This window comes from Peromyscus maniculatus, chromosome 11 (genome assembly GCF_049852395.1).
Source record: "Peromyscus maniculatus bairdii isolate BWxNUB_F1_BW_parent chromosome 11, HU_Pman_BW_mat_3.1, whole genome shotgun sequence".
NCBI lineage: Eukaryota > Metazoa > Chordata > Mammalia > Rodentia > Cricetidae > Peromyscus > Peromyscus maniculatus.
This window is the reverse complement of record NC_134862.1, coordinates 31,427,348-31,450,107: the sequence shown is the minus strand read 5'-3', so window position 1 is coordinate 31,450,107 and position 22,760 is coordinate 31,427,348. Positions and strand designations below refer to the sequence as shown.

Genomic DNA, 22,760 nt, shown 5'->3' with positions numbered 1-22,760 from the left:
GAAAACTCAAACTGCAATGCGTCTTCCACTCCCCCAGGGGGCGCTGCGCGGAACTCGGTCTCCAAAGGGGCCCCTGGCGCGCGCCGGGAACCGTTTCCGCCCAGAAGCATTTCCGCCCCGCGGTTCGGTAGGGTCCCGCGACACACACTTCCGAGTTCCAACTGCGCACGTGCACCCGGTGCTCCGCGCAGCCTGCTCGTGCGGCCGGGCAACATGTCGCACTTACAGATGAAACTCCTGCGCAAGAAGATCGAGAAGCGGAACGTCAAGCTGCGGCAGCGAAACCTGAAGCTGCAAGGTGAGCTCTGTCGAACCCCGCGGTGGCGAACGACGTCGGGAACCCCGAAACTCCGCCGTGCGCCGGGCAGCTTCCGGCGGGTGCCTGGGACGCACGGCACGAGCAGGCCGCCTGGGTCTTAGCCCCCCGTGGTTTGGGTCCCAGACTGTGCCAGCCTGGGTTTCTTGGTTCAGAGTGGGAGCAGGAGTCCTGGGTTTGCTTCCCAGGCTTCCGTTGGCTGGGCATACAGCAAAACTTACGTGTCAGCCTTCATCTTAGACTCCCCCATCCTCTTTCGGCCCCACGTAGAACTTTAGATCTAGGTACTATACATTTCCATTCCTTTTATTTAATTGCGGGATCTCATCTCTCCCCCGAGCTTAGGAATTTTTTTTCTCGGCTCTTTCCCATCAGTGATACTGCTTTCCTCTATGCATTCCCAGCTGCTGTCTTCTGCCGTCTGTCCAAGCGGGTTCTCCTCATTCCTGCAGCGATCCTCATCACATGTTAAGCGCAGAGCCCTCCCAGTGTTTTGTCGTGCCCAACTTAGTTTGTAAATCCCTTAACGTCTTTTTTTTTTTTTTTTGCACAGCGACGTAAATGAAAAGTTGACACAAATGTCACCTTTCCCGTTGCAGTTTCTGTAGCTTGTTAAGGTTACCTGTAAAATATAAATCGGTGGTTCCCCAACCGTCCTACTGCTGCGACCCATAAAATTATTTCGTTGCTACTTCATAACTAATTTTGCCCCTGTTATGGATCGTAATGTACATATCTGATATGCGACCCTGTGAGGTGCTGGTGCATATTGTCACATCCCATGTAATATGCAACGGGTAGTAATTGAAAGAAAGCCTGGGCGGAGGGGGGGGGGGCGTGGATTTAAGGCAAGTTCCTTCATTTAGTTGCTGTAGAATAATTAACACTAATTAGTAGCTACCTGACGTGGATAATGTAAACTCCTTTTTTCTGTGATCAGGGAAACTTTGTAAAGATAGATCGGAGCTTTAATGGGGTAAATGAGTGGTTTTCATTAACTGAGTTTTCAGTTCACCAAAGTCTCAGGAATTTGGATTTGAATGATGTGAAATTATATAAGCAGTAGTTGTGGGAGTATGAAATAAATGTCATTCAGTTATGTTTATCAAATACTTAATGTTAGAAATATGTCTTCTCCTTGCTGCTTTTTAACGCCATTGATTTAATTATGTGACATGTGACATTGTTGGCATTTTCCTCTGTAGCCTTAAACAGATAAGGTTTTTGTTTTGGTTTTGTTTTTTCTTTCTTTCTTTCTTCTTTTGGTTTTCCAGGGTTTCTCTGGATCCCTGACTGGCTGTACAAAGCTGGAACTTGCTTTGTAGACAAGGCTGGCCTCAAACTCAAAAAGATCTACCTTCTCCTGCCTCCCAAGTGCTGGGATTACAGGCATGCACCACAATGTCGGATGAGATGAGCTCTTTTGAAGTTAAAATAAAGCAACTTTACTTTTCTGATACCTTTTTCTTTTTAAAAAAAAAAAAAGGGGGGGGTACCTTTTTTATAATAGAGAATCAACAGGTGGTTTCTACAGTGAACATAGAAGGAAAACTAAATGGTTGGAGTTCCAGAAACCATGGAATTTCTCCCTCAGAGGTCAGTGTTATAGGTAAGCTTCCTCTTCTGTGTCACAGTGTAATAAGTTCTGTGTTTTTTAACAGAAGCATCAGACAGGAGCCTGTCACAGCCTCAAAACGGAGATGGGCCTAAAGAAGAAGTCAGAGTCAGAAAAGTTAAGAAAGCCATGAAACATTCTGTGAATGTGGGCTCAGCAGAAGCACAAAGTGGAGACATGCCTGAAGAGACAGTGGAAAACTTGAAAGCTAAAAGATCACCCCAAAAGCCTACCACTTTAACCAATGGGGAAACAGCAGCAACGCCTTCTCCTGATTCAGAACCAAAAAAGAAAAAGAAGAAGAAAAAGAGGAAAATGGCAAATGATGCTGGGCCTGGTAGGTTTGTTTTCTTTGACTATCGGTCACTCGGGTAGCTTCTCAGCTGTTCACATCCTTTGGTTGTTGTGTTTGTACAGCATCCCCTGTGTGCGCCAGCATATGAGAGACTAATCTGGTAGCTGGAAGACACATTTACTAAAATGTGGAGAAGGGAAGTGGGTTTTAATTTTCTCCCAAATTTGTGTTGTGTTTTTAAATTCACTAACCTTGGAAAAGTTCGCCTTTGGTAATAATTTCTTTAGATTTATAATACTGTATTGAGGAGTCAGGGGAGCAGTTAGTTGGGCTTTTTAAGTAAACTGAATATGCCATAGCATAGTGCTTGTGTTTTGCATATTTCAGAGTTTCAGAACTTTAATTAGCACTGTGTGGATCTGGCCTGGTGATGGCAAGTATCTGGGCCTTTTTGTATGAAGGTACTTGTTAATTTTATAAGGTACCCCTTTTTGACTTGTCTTTTGCCCATTATTTTCTATAACCCCCTCCCTCATAAGGAGACTTCCTTGCAGAGCATATAAAATATCATGTAGGAAAATTGTGAGTAAATAAAAAACTTATTTCCCAGTGAGCAGAAAGTGCAGGGCAGTGTTTGAAGAGCAGGAGGAAGGAAGGGGGTAGTAAATTCTGGTGCAGGATGAATGAGCCACTTGTTGAGATGTGAACAAATTGAGGTAGGGTGAGCCAGGCCAGCAACCTCTCCCGGCTCAGTGAACCCAGTGTGCAGTGTTAAGAGTCACAGGTAGAATCTACTAGAAAGGTAGATTGGGACCATCCTGTGAAAGTTGAATATAGAAGTGAGAAGCTGGAAGGCTCTGCCATTCCTCCTCCTCCACTAAAACAACTTCCCAGCAATCCAGTTTCAGTCACCCAGCTAAGGAATCCTTGCACCTGCGTCAGTCTTAACTGTCTGGAACAGGAAGACATGAAGAGCCCCGAGCTCTTAGTGTTCATCTTCAAAGCAGAAGTGACTTGCAGACATGTAATGGCAAGAAGAGAAAATATTGGTGTTTGTATGAATTTAATTTAAAATTGGTCTAATTGAAATGTGCTGCTTTCCTTGTAAAGTATGAGCTGTCCTGATATTAGTGGAACTTAATTTTTTTTGGCGAGGGGGTTTACAAGACAGGGTTTCTCTGTGTAGTTTTGGTTCCTGTCCTGGATCTCACTTTGTAGACCAGAACTCGAACTCGCAGAGATCCGCCTGCCTCTGCCTCCCCAGTGCTGAGATTAAAGGCATGTGCCACCTGGCTTAAATTCTTTTAAGGATAGTGTAATAGTTTAAGAAATTTTAAAACGTTTGTTTTGTTTGCAAGTCATTTGTACCCCAAAATTTTAAATATTGAGCAAGTCTCTTCCTGAAAAAGGTTTTTAACAAATAAGTGTGGAATAATGTTGAACTTTGAAAAATATTTCTCTACATTACAGATCTTTGGTTTTCATTTGTTATTTTAATAAAGGGTTTATTGTTTACTTTTTATTTGTTTGTTTTTTAAACCAAGACACCAAAAAAACAAAAACTGAAGAAAGCATTGGGGCTCACAAGGAAGCAGAAGATGGTGGTGAGGAGCCAGATGGCAGGGAGGAGCCCAGCCTGCCCCTCGGACTGACAGGTGATGATGGCCATGGCCTTGCTTACAAGTGTCACTTTTCTCCGTTGCATGGTTGAAGGTTCCAGTGTGACTTTTCATTACCAGGGGAATGATTGTCAACAAGCAGTGGCTTTTGTGTCTTTGTGCCGTTTTCCTTTATCTTCTACCTTGTGGTACCTTGGCACTTTCTCCATCCTTCTTTTTCTTTCTTTCTCTGCTTTCCTGATATTTCTATCCTCTCTGTTCTCACAGCTGCTGGGATCCTTAATGTTCAAGAAATTAGATTGGAATTTAGTGTTCCAGTCAGAACTATCTACTTGTTTAAGCTGTTTGACTTAGGGGATTTTGTTTGCTTGCTTTCTTCGTTGTTAAAATACTGAGGTTGGACCTTTTGTTTTCTTTTGTTTTGTTTTAAGACAGGGTTTCTCTGTAGTTTTGGTGCCTGTCCTGGAACTCGGTTTGTAGACCAGGCTGGCTTCGAACTCACAGAGATCTGCCTGCCTCTGCCTCCCAAGAGCTGGGATTAAAGGCATGCGCCACCACTGCCTAGCAGTTGGACCATTTTAATGCTTAATCAAGATTGCTAAAGTGAGCTGGTGGTATAGTACTAAGCAGTCTACAGAGAAAAGAGAAAAACAGGCAAGTTATAGAGGTGGTTCTCAGCCTGGATAATTTCTCACCCCAAGTCAAGCAACTAACTCTTCTGGTTTACCCAGAAATGTCCAGATTAGCACCAAAAGTTCTACATTCCCAGAGTGACTAGGGACAGTCTGCTGACATCTAGAGTGTGGAGGTTGGGTTCCACACAGCATCAGGATACATAGGATAGCCCCTCACCCAGCGTACACAAGGTCCGGAATTCCCTACACACAAAAGGGGAGTTCTCCAGCCCAGTGTCAGTTCAAATGTAGGCTGTATCCCAGTGAACCTGCCGAAGTGGAAGAAACGCGCTCAGAACTCTTGTTTGTTTGTTTGTTTATCCCAACCACAGTTTCCTCTCCTCTCCTTCCAGTTGCTCCACCCCCAGCCCCTCCCCTCTTCTCCCCCACCTCATCCTCTCCTCCATTTCTCTTGAAAAGGGCAGGCCTTCTGTGTATATCAGTCAGCCATGGCATATCAAGTTGCAGTGAGACTAGGCACCTCCTCTGCTATTAAGACAACCCAATAGGAGGAAAGGGTCCCCAAAGCAGGCAACAGAGCCCGAGACAGCCCCTGCTCCCTCTGTTAGGAGTCCCACAAGAAGACCATGCAACATACGTGCAGAAAGCCTGTGTCAGTCCCACGCAGACTCCCTGGTTGGTAATTCAGTCTCTGTGAGCCCCTATGAACCCAGGTTTGTTAATTATTATTTTTTTTTTTTAGGTTTTCTCATGGTGTCCTTGAACCCACTGACTCCTACAATCCTTCCCCTACCCTCTTTCACAAGATTCCCGGAGCCCCACCTGACATTTGGCTGGGGTCTCTGCATCTGTTTCCATCAGTTGCTGGGTGAAGCCTCTCTGATGAGAGTTGGGCCAGGCGCCAACCTATGAGTATGGCAGATATCATTAGAAATCATTTCATTGACAGCACACGCACACGCTGCCCCAGTTGTGTTTAGTTCTATCCTAAGCCTCTGGGCTGTCCAGCCTCGGTCCTGGCCCTCCCGGCATTGTAAGGGGTGAGCTCCCTCTCATGGCATGGGTCTCAGGCCGGACCAGTCATTGGTCGGCCACTCCCACAGTTTCCCCACCACTTTTACCTCAGCACGTTTTGTAGGCAGGGCAAATTGTAGGTCGAAGGTTCGGGCTCTGTATCCCCCATTGCTAGGAGTCTTATGCTCAGAACTCTTATTTGGCCTCCAATTGGGGGAAAAAATCATCTAACAAAGCCTATTTTAAAAAACTATTATATACCTATTAATTTATCAAATGCCACACTGAAAATGCAAGTCAAGGTTTGGTTATGGGTGTGTTTTCCCACAACTGGAAGGAAGAAAGTCTGGAGGTGACCATCAGTCACCATTACTGCCAAGCTGAGAAGCCGCAGCTGAGGTCAGGGCATGGCTGAGTATGTGGGTCATGGGAGCTCTCTGGTGCCCTGACTACTAAAGAGCCACAGGATGCTGTCGCTTTCTTGGGAATCTTGTTGGACTCGGGTTGTCTACTTTTTTGTTTTAGGCTTCAGTTTTTATTATGTTTAATTTTTATACTTTATGTCTGTGGCACTTTGCCAGCTTGTATGATTGTGCACCATGTATGCCTGGTGCCCATGAAGGTTAGAATCATTTTACCCCTGAGACTGGAATTGTGGATGGTTAAGAGCCACTGTGGGACCTGAACCATACCTAGGTCTTCTGCAACAGCAGCAAGTGCTCTTACCCACTGAGCCATCTCTCCAACCCCAACGTTTACACTGTCATTTCTCTGTGGACTGTTTCCTCATTATTACCTGTTAGCAGTGATGGAGCATTAGTCCCTTCCTGCTGTAAGATACTCTTAAGAACTGGCATGGATTTAGGTGGCTGTGGCAGCACTCACTGGGAACAGAGCAGCCTTCTGACAGTGACCAATCTCCACTTAGGTGCTTTTGAAGACACTTCATTTGCTTCCTTGTCGAACCTCGTCAATGAAAACACTCTGAAGGCTATAGAAGAAATGGGCTTCAGGCACATGACCGAGATCCAACATAAAAGTATCAGGCCACTTCTGGAAGGCAGGTATGGTGGACACCGATACTGGGACCTTCCTGTCTGCTCTCAAGACTGGAGTTGTAAAAGAACTATTTGTGTGTTCCCGCTGATTTTGTTCTCTGTATAGGTTCATGCCTGGCTGTATTAAAGGCTTGGGTCATTTTCTAGTGTTTGAAGAAAATTGTAGCAGTCTTTCTTTGTGAGTTAGGTGCATGCCAAGGTGGCTAGGCAGGGACTGTGTTTTGGGGTTCTCACTTAGTGCCTAGAACATACTCCTAGCTGTGGGGGTGTTGAGTGTGCATCTGCATGACTTGAGTGAATGTCCTTCTCTTCTGCCATGCTAAGGGATCTTCTGGCAGCTGCGAAAACAGGCAGTGGCAAAACCCTTGCTTTCCTCATCCCTGTCATCGAGCTCATTGTCAAGTTGAAGTTCATGCCCAGGAATGGTAAGTGTCTGTGTCTTTCTGCTATCATTTAATAGGAGGTGAGCCTCATGAGGACTTGTGGAGACGGCCTTCTGTCGCCTTTTGCCTTTTAGGAACAGGAGTCCTGATTCTCTCTCCTACCAGAGAACTGGCCATGCAGACCTTCGGTGTTCTGAAGGAACTGATGACGCACCATGTTCACACGTATGGGCTAATCATGGGGGGCAGTAACAGGTCTGCTGAAGCGCAGAAGCTCGTCAATGGCATCAACATCATCGTGGCCACCCCAGGCCGGCTCCTAGACCACATGCAGAATACTCCAGGGTTTATGTACAAGAACCTCCAGTGTCTGGTTATTGATGAGGCTGATCGTATCTTGGATGTTGGGTTTGAAGAAGAATTAAAGCAAATTATTAAACTTTTGCCAGGTAAGTAGGCAGCATCTGCATGGGGCTTACAGAGTAGGTAGGGGTCCATGGTTAGAGATCTTGTAAGACAAATACTGTTTTAATACCGGAATTTTACTGTGGCTCTAAAATTCCTTGTAGGAGTTGAGCTGTTGGGCTGAGTCCCTCCTCCATTGTCCCTGTTCTTATCTCCATGGAGGCAGTCTTTCTTTCTGTGTTCTATTAGTGGCAGAAATCTTTCTATGTGATAAATTGCTTCTGTTTATAAGAAAGCCATGATCCTGTACCTTGTACGATGCTGTACGGAACTATATAATTGACAGAAGAAACCCGATGTAATTAGCTGGGCATGGAAGCAGGAGTTCAAGGTCATCCCTGAGACCTTGACTCCAGAGAGTTTGACCCCAGAGCTACGTGAGACCCTGCCTCAAAAAAAAATAAATTAGGGCCTAGAGAGCTGGCTCAGCAGTTAAGAGCACATACTGCTCTTGCAGAGGACCTAAGCTTAGTTCCCATCACCCACACTACATGGCCACCACTTGTAACTCTAGCTCCAAGGGAATCTAACCCTTCTGGCTTTACTACACAGGCACACAAACACATAAAAAAAAATAATAAGTAGACCATTCAAATTGAAATCTGTAGTTTTTGGTATTTTAATGTGTGTAGCCCTTGAAAATCATAACCGCAAACAAGATGATAGGCATGTCCTCCACCTCAGAAATCCATGCCCATTTGCAGTTCCCCACCCCCATACAAGTAACTTCCGTTTCAACTGTTAACCAGCTTTTTCTGTCCTTATACATGAGCCTACGTTTTCTGAAATGTGTAGATATAGTAGGGCAGGCAGTATGTACTACTCTTTTTACCATGCAGCTTATTTTAGATTCTCAGGGTGCTGCATTGAGAGTACAGTACATTTATTTGTTCAGCTGTTGACAGATATGTATGCTGTCTGCAGCTGCTGACATTTCCTATACATGTTCACTACAAGTTGTTGTAAGGTTTTTTGGCTCCTTTTCTCATGAATATCTTCAAGAAGGCATTGATGGGAGGTGGGAAGCCTTAACCACCCATCACTTGGGTTTCATTTGCTTAGGATGGATGTGTCCATTTCGCCTAAGTTACCATGTTTATAGACCTAAAATTCACAGTATAACCTTTTACTCTTGATATCTGGAGAATCCACACCAGTAGCACATCCCCTCCTCCTGGAATTTCTGCTTGAAGTGTAATCATGAAGTGATTGTGAGATCCTTTGGAAGGTTTGGGTTATTCTTGTGTCTTTTCAGTACGCAGGCAAACCATGCTCTTTTCTGCCACACAAACTCGAAAAGTTGAAGACTTGGCAAGAATTTCTCTGAAAAAAGAGCCATTGTATGTGGGTGTTGATGACGATAAAGAGGTTGCCACGGTGGATGGGCTTGAGCAGGTATTGTTTATAAATAGCTTATACTATTAAAAAATAAATAAGGAAAGCCATAGGGTCTACTTGGTGTTTCCTTGTGCTTGTTCAGAATGATCCAGAGAGCAAATGGGTTGATGGACATAAGTCAGAGCAGCAGACATGTGAACTCGATGGTCCAGCCAGTGTCTGTTCTGTTGATGCTGCTTTTTGTGGGGGAAGCATTATCAGTCGCTGCTGATTTGAAATGCAGCTAGAACTTGGTTTTAGTAATCTCCATAACATAAAGTACCAGAGAGTTGGGTGATAGAGAGGACACTGGCTTGGGGGAGCAGGCGCATTGCTTGCAAGGTAGAGGAGAGGTGCCGGGTCTGAGTTCAAGAAAAACAAGTTTCATATTGAGAAAGTGTGTGTTTGAGAGAGAGTGCATGCATGCATGTGATGTCAGGTGTCTTCCTGATGACTCGCCATTTGAATACTGAGGAGAGTCTAATTTGAACCCAGGGCCTATAGACTTAGCTGATCTAGCTAGCCAAGTGGCCCCACGAATCCCATCTCCTGAGCACTGGGATTACATGGTGGCTGCCACACTTACCAGCATCCGCCTTTACCTGCTGAGCTGTCTTCGTAGCCCCAAGGTAAAGTTTGGATGAGTAAGCAGTTCCATGTAATTGGAGTTGATATAGTCCTTCAATGTGGCAGAAGACTCTGCAGTATATGGCTGTGTTCAAACACATTTTTTTGCTTAATGAAGCTACAAAATGCCTTTGTGAGTCATCTATTCACTTGCACCATTTCAGGGATATGTTGTGTGTCCCTCTGAAAAGAGGTTCCTTCTACTCTTCACATTCCTTAAGAAGAACCGGAAGAAGAAAGTGATGGTCTTCTTTTCATCATGTATGTCTGTGAAGTACCACTATGAGCTACTGAACTACATTGACCTGCCTGTCTTGGCCATCCATGTAAGTAGTGGCGATGAGCTTGTTGGGAAGGGGTAAGCCTGTGAATGAAGTTCGGTACATTTTGGGATTGGAGGTATTGCTTATTCCCTCTGAACATAGATTTGAATGGTTCATCTCCCAGCTGATATCAGTGTGTATGGGGAGGGAACAAGGATCTGAGAGCAGCTGTGATTACTTGAAGAACATTAGACAGTGAGGCTTAAAAGGCTCCACCCCTCCCTGAGGATCTATAGGAAGCTAATGGTTGTTAGAGAGACATTTCTTCAGTGGTGTAGCACGGGTTGGTGCCCATGTGCCTGCAAGCACCCCTCACCCGTAAGCTCATCAGATCACACACAGACATGGAGGGAGAAGGGCATGAGTTGGGAAGAGGAAAGAATCTGCAGGAAAGAATCTGCAGGAAAGGGTGATAGGGTCAGTGTGAGCGGAATATATGATAGGTCACATGAAACTGTCATAACGAGACACATAATAAAAACCTTAAGAAGAAAGTACTAAAAAAGGAATGAGAGACACCCATCCTCTCAAGGGCTTGGGGTCCGTTTGGGAACGTAGGGCCTGGGCCAGAGTAAGATTGAGCTAAAGTGTGGTAGCAGCTCCACAGTTGACTGGTTCTCCATTCTCCTCTCAGAAACAACTTGAATGGGTTTTGTGCTCTTGTTGCTTTTGAATCTAGGGAAAGCAAAAGCAGAATAAGCGAACAACCACGTTCTTCCAATTCTGCAATGCAGATTCAGGGATACTGCTGTGCACAGATGTGGCTGCCAGAGGGCTGGACATCCCAGAAGTGGACTGGATTGTTCAGTATGACCCTCCCGATGACCCCAAGGTAACAGGTGTCTTCAGAATGGATCTATGTGGAGGAGTGCACTTGCTGTCCAAAGAAGCATGTCCTTTCACATCCATGATGCTTCCCTGTACGGAACAGCTGCCCCGTCTGCGGGAGGGTATTACTGGTGTTGATAGGTGTCAGGGACCTCGTGGGGCCAAAAGGGGTGTGTGAAGAGATTTGAGGGGTGTCTGTGACTTTCAGTTAGGAATGTGAGATCCTTGGACTGTTGTGTCCAACTGGTGTCAGAAGGAAATAGCAAGTGTGTAAGGAAGTAGATAAAAGTCAGTAGTGTTTGTAGTTAACTACCCCTGTAAAGACCAGGCCTGGTAGAGTGCATCTGTAACCCCAGGAAGTAGATAAAAAGTCAGTAATGTTTGTAGTCATTAAGTACCCCTGTAAAGGCCAGGCCTGGTAGAGTGCATCTGTAACCCCAGCAGTGGCAGGAGGAAGGAGGAGGATGGAGACAAATGGGGCCTGGGGGCTTGTGCAGCCACCTAACTGAAACAGCAAGCTCCAGGTTCAGTGAGAGATCCTGCCTCAAAAAACAAGGTGGAGAACAACAGAGTAAGACACTTGGCCTGCACCTCTGACTTCCACACATGCATGCATACTCCATACACAAAAGGAGTCCTTCTAATCAGCAGTGAGTTATAGTAAATTGTCAGCTAGCTTTGAAACATCATTTTCATAGGAGGTTACTTTGAAGATGAACTACACCCAATAGTTATCTTACTGGGTCAGTGTTGATATGACTGGCTTTGAGGCTTCTCTTACACTTGTTGGTATGGCTGATGTGTGCAGCTTCTCTTCCTGCCTTGGTGTTTGGCCCTGTTAAGGGGTGGTGTCTGCAGAGGGAATGCTGGCCCAGTGTTGGCAGGGGTGGTGAAGGTGAAGTTGGCCCTGCCCTGTGATTGGTGCATGTGTGCTGGCGTGCTTCTTCCATCACAGGACACAGTGAAAATGCTGGTGGGGACTCATGAAGAGGTCTAACCCAGCTTTCTTGCCTTGCCACAGGAATACATTCATCGTGTGGGTAGAACGGCCAGGGGCCTGAATGGGAGAGGGCACGCCCTGCTCATCCTACGCCCTGAAGAGTTGGGTTTCCTTCGTTACCTGAAGCAATCCAAGGTAAGGGCCTTTGTTCAGAGAGTCTTAAGTTGGGAATCCTCTTGCTATGAGGATTCTTCTCAGGTACCGTCTCTAGAGTGGGGGTTAGCTGACATCGAGGTTGTGCCGCAGGTCACTAGTTGAGATGTTATGTGCTCCTGGCCCAGGAGGCACTGACAGAGGAATGAACTGTGGCTCAGTTCCCCAGCTCTGTTTCCTCTGCCTGATGGAGCTCTGCAGCCCTGGTCAGCTCCGCCCACTCCCTAGCATCCCTGCAGTCTGCTGTGCAGATCTTGTAAAAGAGCAGCAGATCTGTGCTCTCCTGTGCCAGCCTCCTCATTCTGGTCCTCGTGCTCCCAAGTCTCCCTCTGCAGCTCTCCTTCATCCCTCAGCTCAGCCTCCTGCCACTCCCTTCAGGGCTGACCACCTCCACTGGCTCTGCCTCCTCAGTCTGCCTCTTTAGGAAAGTGGTCTGTATATTTTCTGGTCACCATCGCCTCAATCCCCAGCCTACCTGGCTTTGCCCTTATGCCAGCTTGCCAGGACAGAGTGCATCCAGACTGCATTTGGCCTGCTTATTGATGGACCTAGTTGGTACATGGTAGTCCTGCTTGTCCCTGACACTGGCACCGTGACACCCTCCTGACAGTCCTACCACATGGATTTTCCCTTTCCTACAATATGGCGCAGTTCCCTGAAGTTGCCCTGAGGCCTCTGCACCCTCGCCAGCTGCTCTTCCTGGATCTCACAGGACACTGGTTTCAGCACATTGTCTGACCTCTAACCTTCTGTGCTCCCATCCCAGCACACAAATGCACCTTGACAGGTTGCTCCATCACTTACCTGCGTGCTCTGTAGGACTACAAGCATGCTCTCTGCGGGGAGGGCAGGAGCCAGCCCTTATAGACCTATTTTCTTCCCCAATCTATAGCATAAACACAGGCTCTGAGCTTTCCCAGTTAAGTAAGAGGTAAGAAGTGATGAATCCTTGCGGGGGCTGGAGTCATCCAAACGTGGGCTTGGTGTCATGCACCAGACACAAGGCAGAGTGGTATTGAGACCCCTCTCCTGGTATAGAGAAAGAGGTGGTCATCCCTGGCATGGATTACAGACCCGTAATCCCGCAATCAAGACGCAGAGGCAGAAGGATCTCAGCAGCCTCAAGACCAGCCAGGACTATGTAGTGAAACCCTCTTAGGAAAAAGGAGAAAGTAGGAGTCATTTATCACCCTGAAGGTCAGGGTCTGGGAGCTCCTGGGGAAGAGCCTTAGCAGCCACTGGCCTCTGCTCATCTCCCTCAGCTTTTGAGGAGGGAAGAAATGCAGGCTTCCACACAGGATTTGTATAGTCTCAGCAGGGCGGAGACGGAACGCCGTAATGACAGGAGGCGGCGAGCGGCGAATCCCAGTCCATCCTGGGGCTTCCACAAGCCCAGGCATCTGTCTTCAGAACCAGAATTGTCCCTGCTGTTGCTGCTTATGGGACACTTCACCCTTCATGCAGCTAAAACTGAGTGCCTTTTACCGATTCGTGAACTTTGTTTCTCTAGGTTCCATTGAATCAGTTTGACTTTTCCTGGTCTAAAGTTTCTGATATTCAGTCTCAGGTATGCTTTTGTTTGTTTTCGTTGTCTTCTGGGGAAGAGATCACCTGTCTGTCCCAGTACTCCCTTACGGAGTTTGGCAGTCACTCTCCCAAGCTCCCTCCCACTTGGGAATGATGCTGGCCTGCACTGTGGGGTCCTTAAGGTTTCCTTCTGCCTGGTTTCCCAAGAGTTCAAAGCCAGATCAGGTGTACTAGGATGAGTGGTTTTATAGGATAACTATTCTAATAATTGAGGTCTGCCTTTTTTCTTTCTGTTTCAGCTGGAAAAGCTGATTGAGAAGAACTACTTTCTCCATAAGTCTGCACAGGAAGCATACAAGTCCTACATTCGAGCGTATGACTCGCACTCCCTCAAGCAGATCTTTAATGTGAACAACTTAAATTTGCCTCAGGTCGCTCTGTCGTTTGGTTTTAAGGTCCCTCCTTTCGTGGATCTGAGTATCCTTTTCTTTGTTACTACATTGTGCTGCAATTAAGGGCGTTAGTGGGGCTGTGGGGGCTTAGCAGTGAGTTGGTACAGCTGCCAGCCAAAGGCTCTGAGTTTATCCTAGCCCGTGTTTGTCTGTCTGCAGTAGCATAGGACAAGGGACTAGGACGAGTGTCAGCAAGGACTTGTCACTGAGGTGGGAATTACCAGACGAAGGCAGCTCAGGATTTAAGTCTGTAAAGTACTAAGGATGGCATGGTGGATAAAAGCATTTTCCCAGCAAGCCTGGCAACCCAAGTTTGATTCCCCGGACCCACAATGGATGGAAAGAACCAAACATCTCACAGTTATGACACACTACATCCATACACACAGAATAATATTAGAGAGAGATAAAAACATGACTGTCAGTGAAAGGCAGGTAGTTGTGTCTTCTGGGTAGAAGCAGAGAGATGGGAAGTAGCAGCTGAAGAGAGTGGATAAGAGCTTTCAGAGTTCCCAGCCTCAGAGCCGTTGGGGGAGTTGTTTATCTGTAAGGAAATGGGAAGGCTGGCACAGAAAACAAACCTAAGCCTTGCTCCAGATAAAGGTAAAAGGAACTTCCCAGTTGGTTCTATTGCAGGGTGTGTGTGTGTGTGTGTGTGTGTGTGTGTGTGTGTGTGTGTGTGTGTGTGTGTGTGTGTGTGTGTGTGTGTGTGTATTGACGTATTGACTCGATACTTTCAGAAGAAAGAACCAGATGTGAAGAAGACTACTTTGAATGCTGCTGTAGTAACTGAGGGAATTCCAGGGCAGAGTGGTTAAAGTCATTCCTGTTCATTTTGATGTACACGCTCATTGTCCCTCCTGGTCTCCTGCAGGTTCCTTGTTCAGCCTCAGGCCCCACGTCTCCGTTTGTCTAGCGGAGACTGGCACAGGGCATGTTGGGATTTTCTCTAATGTAGCTTGTCCTTTGTTCCTTAACATTCACCTGTAGACGTGGGCAGCCATGATGGCAAGCTTAAAAAGAGAGGAGGTGGTGGTGGATTCGGCTACCAGAAAACAAAGAAAGTGGAGAAGTCCAAGATCTTTAAACACATCAGCAAGAAGACGGCCGACCGTAGGCAGTTCTCCCACTGAAGGGACGGCTTTCCACCCAGACTGACTTTGCCCTAATTTCCCCTTTCTCTTTAGAAAGGAACTTTTTCAGTCACCTTTGGATCTTTCTGTCTTTACTATGATGATAATATTTTATTTTTAAATACTCCCATAAACAAACCGTGTCTTTGTTCTAATGCCTTTTGTACCTTTCCCTTTTGGTATAAGGAGGGTTGAGGTGATGTAACGAAAATAGGCTTGTTTTTTATTTCTTGGACCTTAACAATAACCTGGAGCCCCTGAAAATGCTGCAGATACAGAGGGCAAAGACTGTTGGGAGGAAACTAATGAACACCTTCAGTGGTGTCTGTCACTGGGGCTGAGAAGGTGACTCTGGATAAAGTGACACTGCACAAATACTAGGACCTGTGTTCAGCATCCACAGAAAGTGCCGGGCACAGCAGCGCTTGGAACTCCAATGCTATGGAGCCGGAGACAGGCGGGTCCCGGAGCTCCTGACCAGCTGCTCTAGCCAAATGCAATTCCATGTTCAGAGAGAGACCCTGTCTCAACAGTAAGGTGGGAAGCGACTGAGGAAGGTATGCCAAGATAACTTCTGACCTCCACACGTGCACACATGAACTGGACATAAAAGTGGTACCCTTTTGTATGTTCCTGACTTTCAAATGGTGGGTTTTTGTTGGTTGGATTGGTTTTGTTTTTGTTGTTTTGTTTTTTACATTTTTTTCCAGAACACATAATTGGTCTGGGGAGATGAATAACGAGTTCAAATCCCCAGAAACTACTTAAAATACAGGCATTGTAGGGCCTGTACAATTCCAGCATCCCTACAGCAAGATGAAAGGAGAGACGGTGAATCCTTGGACAACTAAGGGGAGTCCACAGAGATGACCACTGAACCACAGTGTAGCCAGTTTTGAAAGTATTCCAGTTAGCTGGGACTACACAGGTATTTGGGACCCAAGTGTAGCCCCAGGTATTTGAGCAGGAGACTTACAGGCAAAAAGCACATGCTAGCATCTTGTTCTGCAGCTGGAGGGAGAGGTTTTGCACGAGCAAGCAAATTATTAAGCTAAATTACCTGGGGCATCTTGAACCTATTCCTGGGATAGGGTGATTTTCCATGGGATTCTCCATCAAGGAGATCAAATTCAAGTTAAGCCTGAAATGGCCTCAGCAAAAATACAAAATGGAGGAGCCTCTGCACTGTCTGCCATGTCACAACTAGAATACTGTGTTTAAGAAGATGGAAGGCAAAGACTGACAGCCATGGTTATCCTCTTACCTACACATGGTGTGATGACAGGCACATGCCTGTACACACATCTGTAGGAATAAGAAATGTTTGAATGAAGTGCCCTGACAGGGAGGAGGAGAGAGATTAGATATTGTCGACTCTCACAGCAAGAGAGGTGTGAGACCAGCAGTAACTTAGCAAAGACTTCTGGGACAGTTTTCCTATAAGAGCAGGCTGAATTCACAGAGCCTCCTGTCTCTACCTCCTAAGAATGCTGGGATTAAAAGCAAGCACCAGGCGGTGGTGGCTCACGCCTTTAATCCCAGCACTCGGGAGGCAGAGCCAGACAGATTTCTGTGAGTTCAAGGCCAGCGTGGGCTACAGAGTGAGTTCCAGGACAGCACCAAAGCTACACAGAGAAACCCACTCTCGTAAAACCAATAAATAAGTAAAAGCATGCACCACCTTGCCTGACCACAGAGGTAAAACACCAAACCAGAGTTAGGATCCCTGGAACATGTGCCAGGTAGACGTGGCAGTCCACCTGTGCTTACAGGTGGCATATTGATGAACTCTGGGTTTGAAAGAAGGCCCTGTGGAATGATTATCAACCTCCGACCTCCTTTCACATACGCATGAAAATGAGAAAATGGGTAGTGCTCATTTAGATTCTCGACAGCACAATTTGTCAGGGTACAGGGGACGAACCCCAGCCACCAGCCCTCTGAAACAATCCTGGACAGTGGGTTGGGTCAGAACTGATTTCCTAAGAGCCCTGTAAACAAAGGCCCCTGAAATGACAGCTGAACGTGAACAGAGGTCAAATTGAGCAGAGGTTCAGCCAGATCTTAGGAGTCCTTGCACCCCAGAGTGTTTGGTGTGGTGTTTAACTACAAAGCTGCACTTTGTTGTCATTCTTGGAAATCCAGAATTGCCAGATGCCACTCAATTCTGGCTCCTTAGTTTCTTAAGTTCCTAACACCTGGCACTTAACAGTTAAGTCTCCAGGGATCTTTGCGGAATTTTTCTTTTTAATTACGTGTATACATGCCTGTGTGTGTGTGGGTGCGGTTACCTTCTTGCAGTCCCTGCAGACAGGACTCGGAGATTGTCTTGTCTCACCCCAGGAGGGTTTCAGCTGATCACTGGTGGGGCAGGGAACCTGCTCAGTGGCTCTCGTGTAGCTGGGTTGGTAAAGTCTCCGGTCCCCGTGTGTCAGTCTCTTGTTGGACCTTGTCTGCCCTGACTGTCTTCTCTTTTGACACTGACTGTGTAGCTCTGCCTGCTGTTTGCTGTGTAGAGCAAGCTAGCCTCACATTTGCATCTACACCTCTGCCTCCTGTGTGCTCATCATGGCCGTAAGCACCTGGCACTCTGCTGTGGTCTTGGCCAGTTGAAAAACCAGCACAGGAAATGGTGTTAATATGTGTAGTCATCCACAAGCGATTATTATCCCCAGGAGGCAGATGCCCAGGCTTGCCGGAGGGAAGCAGCTGCGTCTTTTTGAATGCCTTGTGTGGGAAGAAGCATGCTATAGGCAACCTGGGATTGCTCAGTGCTGCCCATTCAGTCTGTGGGTTGGTATCCACACAGGAGATAAAACGTATTTTCCTTGGCCCTGTGCCTTTTGGAAGGAAGTTCTCCCCTCTTGACTCAGCATCCACGCCTGTGATGGGGAGGAAGGTTTTTGCTTTTAAGTTGCTGTGCAGCATTTAGACTTCCTGGTCAAGTCCTGAAAGGCTGCTGAGGCCTCCTGTGGTGGTTAATAGTGACAGTCAACTTGGTGGGAATTAGAATCACTGTGAAAACATACCTCAGGATGTTTCCAGAAATGCCTAAGAAGGGAAGACCCACTCCGAAGGTGACAGCCTAGCCTAGGCTGCGGTCCTGCGATGCATTAGCATTCACATCTCTGGCCCCAGACAGCAGGTATACATGCCGCTATGCTGCCTGCCTTCCCCACCATGGCAGACTGTGCCCGCCAACTCGGAGCCACTATAAACCCTGCAGTGAGTGGTTCCTGCCAGGGATTCTGTTACACCAGTGGAGAAAGCAACCAATACAACTCCCATCAGGAAAGCAAACAGCTTTCCTGAGACCTGGTCTGAATCAGCCAGATACATCTGCCCACACTGAATCAGACACAGATTGAAGGGGCGGAAACAAGGATAACCACTTACTCGGGTGCTGAGGCTGCAGCGTTGGGAACAGCTGGTTCCCACTGAGCATCCAGGCAGCAGCTGTACTTGACGTCACACTGGCAACAAAGAGCTGCCCACCCTCTTTCCTAAGTATTTTCCAAGCTGGTTCTCTACAGTCATTCAATAGTTTGTCAAACAAGACTGCTCACATCTTTAATCCCAGCACACAGGAAGTAGAAGCAGTTCAGTGCCATCTTCTGCTTCATAGCAAGTTTGAGGCCAGCCTGGGCTACCTGAAATCTCAAAACAACTGAGATAATTTTTTTCCAATTCTCTTTTTTTTTAATTAAATTAAACAAAAATTTAGGATTTCATATAGTCCAATCTGACACTAAACTGTAGACGTGGATGATCTTGAACTTCTGATCTTCCTGCTTCCTGCAGTGTTGGGATTATAAGCATGCACCCCACGACTGTTTTTGCAGTGTTGGTGAATGAACTCAGGGCTTTTGTTGTTCACTGAACCACATTCCCAGCCCCAGGTTCCTTTTTAATCACTCTAGCTTTGTATTCATCCTAAGAACCCAAAGCTTTCTGTCTGCTGTTTGTGAATTGGTCAGGCTGCTTGCTGCATCCCCACCCTGGGGCCACAGCTCCTGAGATCAGGGAAAGGAGTTACTTTCAAGCAGCTGGGTTTTGGAACATCTAGGGCAAGTTTACATCAAAGAAAGAACACGAGGTAAGCTCAGCCTGGAAGAGCTGGCCTAGATCTAAAAGCTTCAAAGGCATTAGGGAGTGGGAACTTTGGATACTCTACCTCCATGGGGATTATCATCTGGAGAAGGGCAGAGCAGAGAACATCAGAGCCTCCAGGACAGCAGCTCTCAGATCTTGGAAGAGCTTACAGGGAGACATTGAGGAAGTGACTTCCCCTCTCTGGGCTGTTTCTTCATTCATAGGAAGAGGGGAAGGGATTATAGCTCCAGGGATCACATGCATGATCGAGCCATGAGCTCACAGAAACCAAGGCTGTCAGTATCGGCAGTCAAACAGAAAAGAGCCTGTTCCTCACATCCTCTCCCCATCAAGTAGGCTCAAGATGAGTCAGGCCAAGAAGCTGCTAAAAGGAGCCTTCTTGGGAGCTGGGGAGATCAGGGTGACTCAGTGGGTAAAGACACTTGAGCCAAGCCTGATGATGGGATTTTGATCCCCAGAACCCACAGGGGAGAAGGAGAGACCAAACTCCTACATAGTATCCTCTGCTCTCAATATGTGTGCTGTGGAATGCACACACACGCAGTCATTTTTGTAAAGTAGTCTTTCAAAACTATCAATTTTCATGATTCTCCCATGTTGCCAGCAGAGGGCCTCTGAGATAGGCCCACACCAGAGGACAGCTACCTTGTCGGGACCTGCTGAGTTGGCAGAGGCAACTTGGGCCTGGAGCAGTGGAGCTTTGATTTGTCTGTGTGGGGAGGCACAAAGTGGCATATTGCCAGGCCCTCTGGTGCTCAGAGCCCTTGAGGAGATGGATCCGTGCCCATGCTGACCAGGCTCTGAGCTAAGTTTGGCCTTGAGCTCTGATCTTCATGTATCACTCAGGAGCACCAGGGTTGCAGGCATGCTTCATCACACCTGGTTTTCCTGAGATAAGCCCTTCCCGCGCCTTGCCTTCTCCAAGCATCCGAGCAAACCTGAGAAGCACGGACTCATCCTAGTATTAATAAGGATTTAACAAATCAGATGAGGCCATGACAGCTAGTAAGTGTCCTGGCTCAGATTCAGGCCCGAATCCATCCCAGAGCTGAGACTCTTCCACTCTAACTAAGGCTTCATTCTTCCCATAGACAAATGATGGCTGTTCCCAAAGACACAGGCAGGAGAAGCCACAAGAACCAGAGTCCAGATGCAGGGCTGTGTGTGGGAGCAAAGACCAAAAGCCTAGCCTCAAGCCTGATCCTGCATAGAGCTGCTGACAGCAGACCAGACACCACAGCAGCAGTGCCCTGGACCTCATTCTCTCGACATGTATTTGAGCATCTGAGAAGAGTCTGGGTGTGCAGGAGCATCACATGTTCAAGACCAGCCTTGTCTATATAGTGAGTTACAAAACCAAATAATGGTTTTGATATCCTATAATAATCTTGAACTGCTCACATGGACACACTGCAAATCTTGGTATCTTTTATGAGGCTAAAAAGTCAGAATAGGGGGCCAGCCAGATGTCTGGATAAAGACACTTGCTGCCAAGCCTGACCACCAGAATTTCATCCTTGATTCACCCACATGGTGGAAGGAGAGAATCAGCTCCCACAAGTTGTCCTGTGACCTCCACACACATGTACTCCCCACACATATAAAAATATATGAATAAATGATTTCTAAGTCAAGATCAGAACACAAGATCTGACACCAGAGAGATTTGAAGAATGGCACAGCTGGCTTTGAATAGATGGGTGGGGGACTCAGGCCATGCCGTGCGTGCTCTGGAGCTGGAACCCACAAGGAAACAGCAGCACTGGAAGTTGGGATCTTCTGACTATTGGGTAGGATGGGGTGGGGTGCTGTGTGTGAATATGTGTGTGTGTGTGTGTGTGTGTGTGTGTGTGTGTGTGTGTGTGTGTGTCATCACATGTATGTGGAGGTCAGAGGACAACCAGAGGGAGTCAGTTCTGTCCATCATGTAGGTCCTAGAGACTAAATGTAGGTGGTCAGCCCTATTGGTGTTGGTTGGCTGTCTCTGTCTTATTGCCTTGAGACAGGGTCTGTCACTAAATTTGAAGTCAGGCTGGCAGCCGTCCAGCCCCAGTGATCCTCCCGATTCCATTCTCCAGTGCGTGGGGGGTTACAGGCACATGCTGCCATGTTTGACTTCGCGTGTGAGTGCTGTCTGTGTATTTGAACTCAGGTCCTCATGAGCACACAGCAAAAGCTCCTGTGTGCTGAGCTATGTCCCCAGCCCCTGTGTTTCCTCCGTTAATACTTGTATGCATTACGTAATGATTGAATAAAATAACCTGCATTTCCATCCTCTCCAACTTTTCTTAGTGCTTTGGGATGAGAATACTATTTTAAAATTTTTATTTATCTATTATAGTTATGTGTGTGCATGTTCTGTGTACCAAGGCACACACATGAAAGTCAGAAGGGTCGATTCTCTTTTCCCACTTTTATGTGGGTTCCAGAGATCACACTTTACCAGCTGAGCCATCTCACTGGCCTGGGATAAAAATATTCTTCTTTCAAATGCCTTTTGGTGATTTTGGAGTTTGGAGTACTCTTTATGTTTTACTTAGTTTCCTTCTGTCCACCTGTCAGTATTTGTTTTCCATGGCAGAGTAAGTTACCATGGTAACATGATCTGGGCAATAGGTGAACTGAACTGAGCTGTTGAAGTGCCTAGGAGAAAAATATCAGTAATCTAAGAAAATCTACTCACTGAGCAGAACCTAAGGCCACAGACATAGGATGGATAGGTCTCAAGGCCACCAGGAAGTGCTGGTGTCATCAGCTCAGATACAACTCACTGTGGGAAACTACACTCCATCCTCAAGTGTCCACCTACCCATCTCCAAACCCCTATCCAAGCTGCTCAGCTTAATGCCAACTGTGGGGGAAGGGCTTACAACCCAGAACAAGAAAAGGATGAGTACAGAGCTAGCCTGCAGGGATTCTCAGAGGTTGATGGCAGCCAGGGTGGAACATAATCCAGACATAAAAACTGATAAATCAGTGGTGATTCAGGCCTGTACTTACAGCTGCTCTACCTAGTGAGAGCCCATTCTGGAGAAAAAAGACTAAGAAGCCACAGGCGTATTTATTACTCACAGCCACTTCCTGCCTTATCCTCTCTGCTTCCCGGCCGCCATGATGTAAACAGCTCTTCACCACCTTCCTGCTGCGTAGTATCCTGCACCACACTCTGACAGCAGGAGCTGAAGTAAGTCCTCCCTCCCCTAACTCATCCCTTCCAGGCAGCTTGTCACCATGGTGAGCAAAGTAACTAATACAGCTGCCTCTGCCATGGAGACCCTCACAGCAGGGCAATGTTCCAAGTTCGTTTCTGTTGCTGTCATGCATACCCTGCCTGACAAAAAGCTTGGGAGGAAAGGGTTTGTTTGGCTCACAATTCCATCATTTCAGGGAAGTCAAGGCAGGAACTCAAGCAAGCTGGTCATATCATATCCACAATCCAGAGTGAAGAGTGTGTCCTTGCTTGCTTGCTCCCGGCTCGCTTTCCTCCACTTATGTTGTTCAAGACTTGCTGCCTAGGCGGTGGTGCCACCAACAACGGGCTGTATCGTCCTACCTAAGTTTACAGAGCAATCCCTCACAAACATTCTCACAGGCCAGTGTGATCTAGATAATTCCTCATCAAGTGTCTTTCCCAAGTATTTCTAGGCTGCTTCAAGATTACAATTAAAACTAATCAGAACAGGTAGTATGGCCTCTTCATAATGATCAGTTCACCCTCCCCCAAACATGGAGGCGAGATGATTTGAGAGGCAACATAGAAGGAATCAGGCATCCTGGGGGCCACAGCACCTTTCTGGAGGCCTGGGGGCAACAGCACCTTTCTGGAG

General features: G+C 46.8%; 1 protein-coding gene across 1 annotated transcript; it reads left to right on the top strand.

The window, feature by feature from the left end:
* Nucleotides 1-116: 116 nt before the first annotated feature.
* Ddx18 (DEAD-box helicase 18) lies at nt 117-14,975 on the top strand. The gene is made up of 13 exons (XM_006980955.4): nt 117-298; nt 1,978-2,268; nt 3,771-3,881; nt 6,423-6,558; nt 6,877-6,977; nt 7,070-7,384; nt 8,656-8,795; nt 9,569-9,730; nt 10,407-10,559; nt 11,577-11,690; nt 13,219-13,275; nt 13,535-13,712; nt 14,678-14,975. The coding sequence occupies exons 1-13, from the start codon at nt 214-216 to the stop codon at nt 14,818-14,820; spliced, it is 1,986 nt and encodes a 661-aa protein (XP_006981017.1). The 5' UTR covers nt 117-213; the 3' UTR covers nt 14,821-14,975.
* Nucleotides 14,976-22,760: the final 7,785 nt, after the last annotated feature.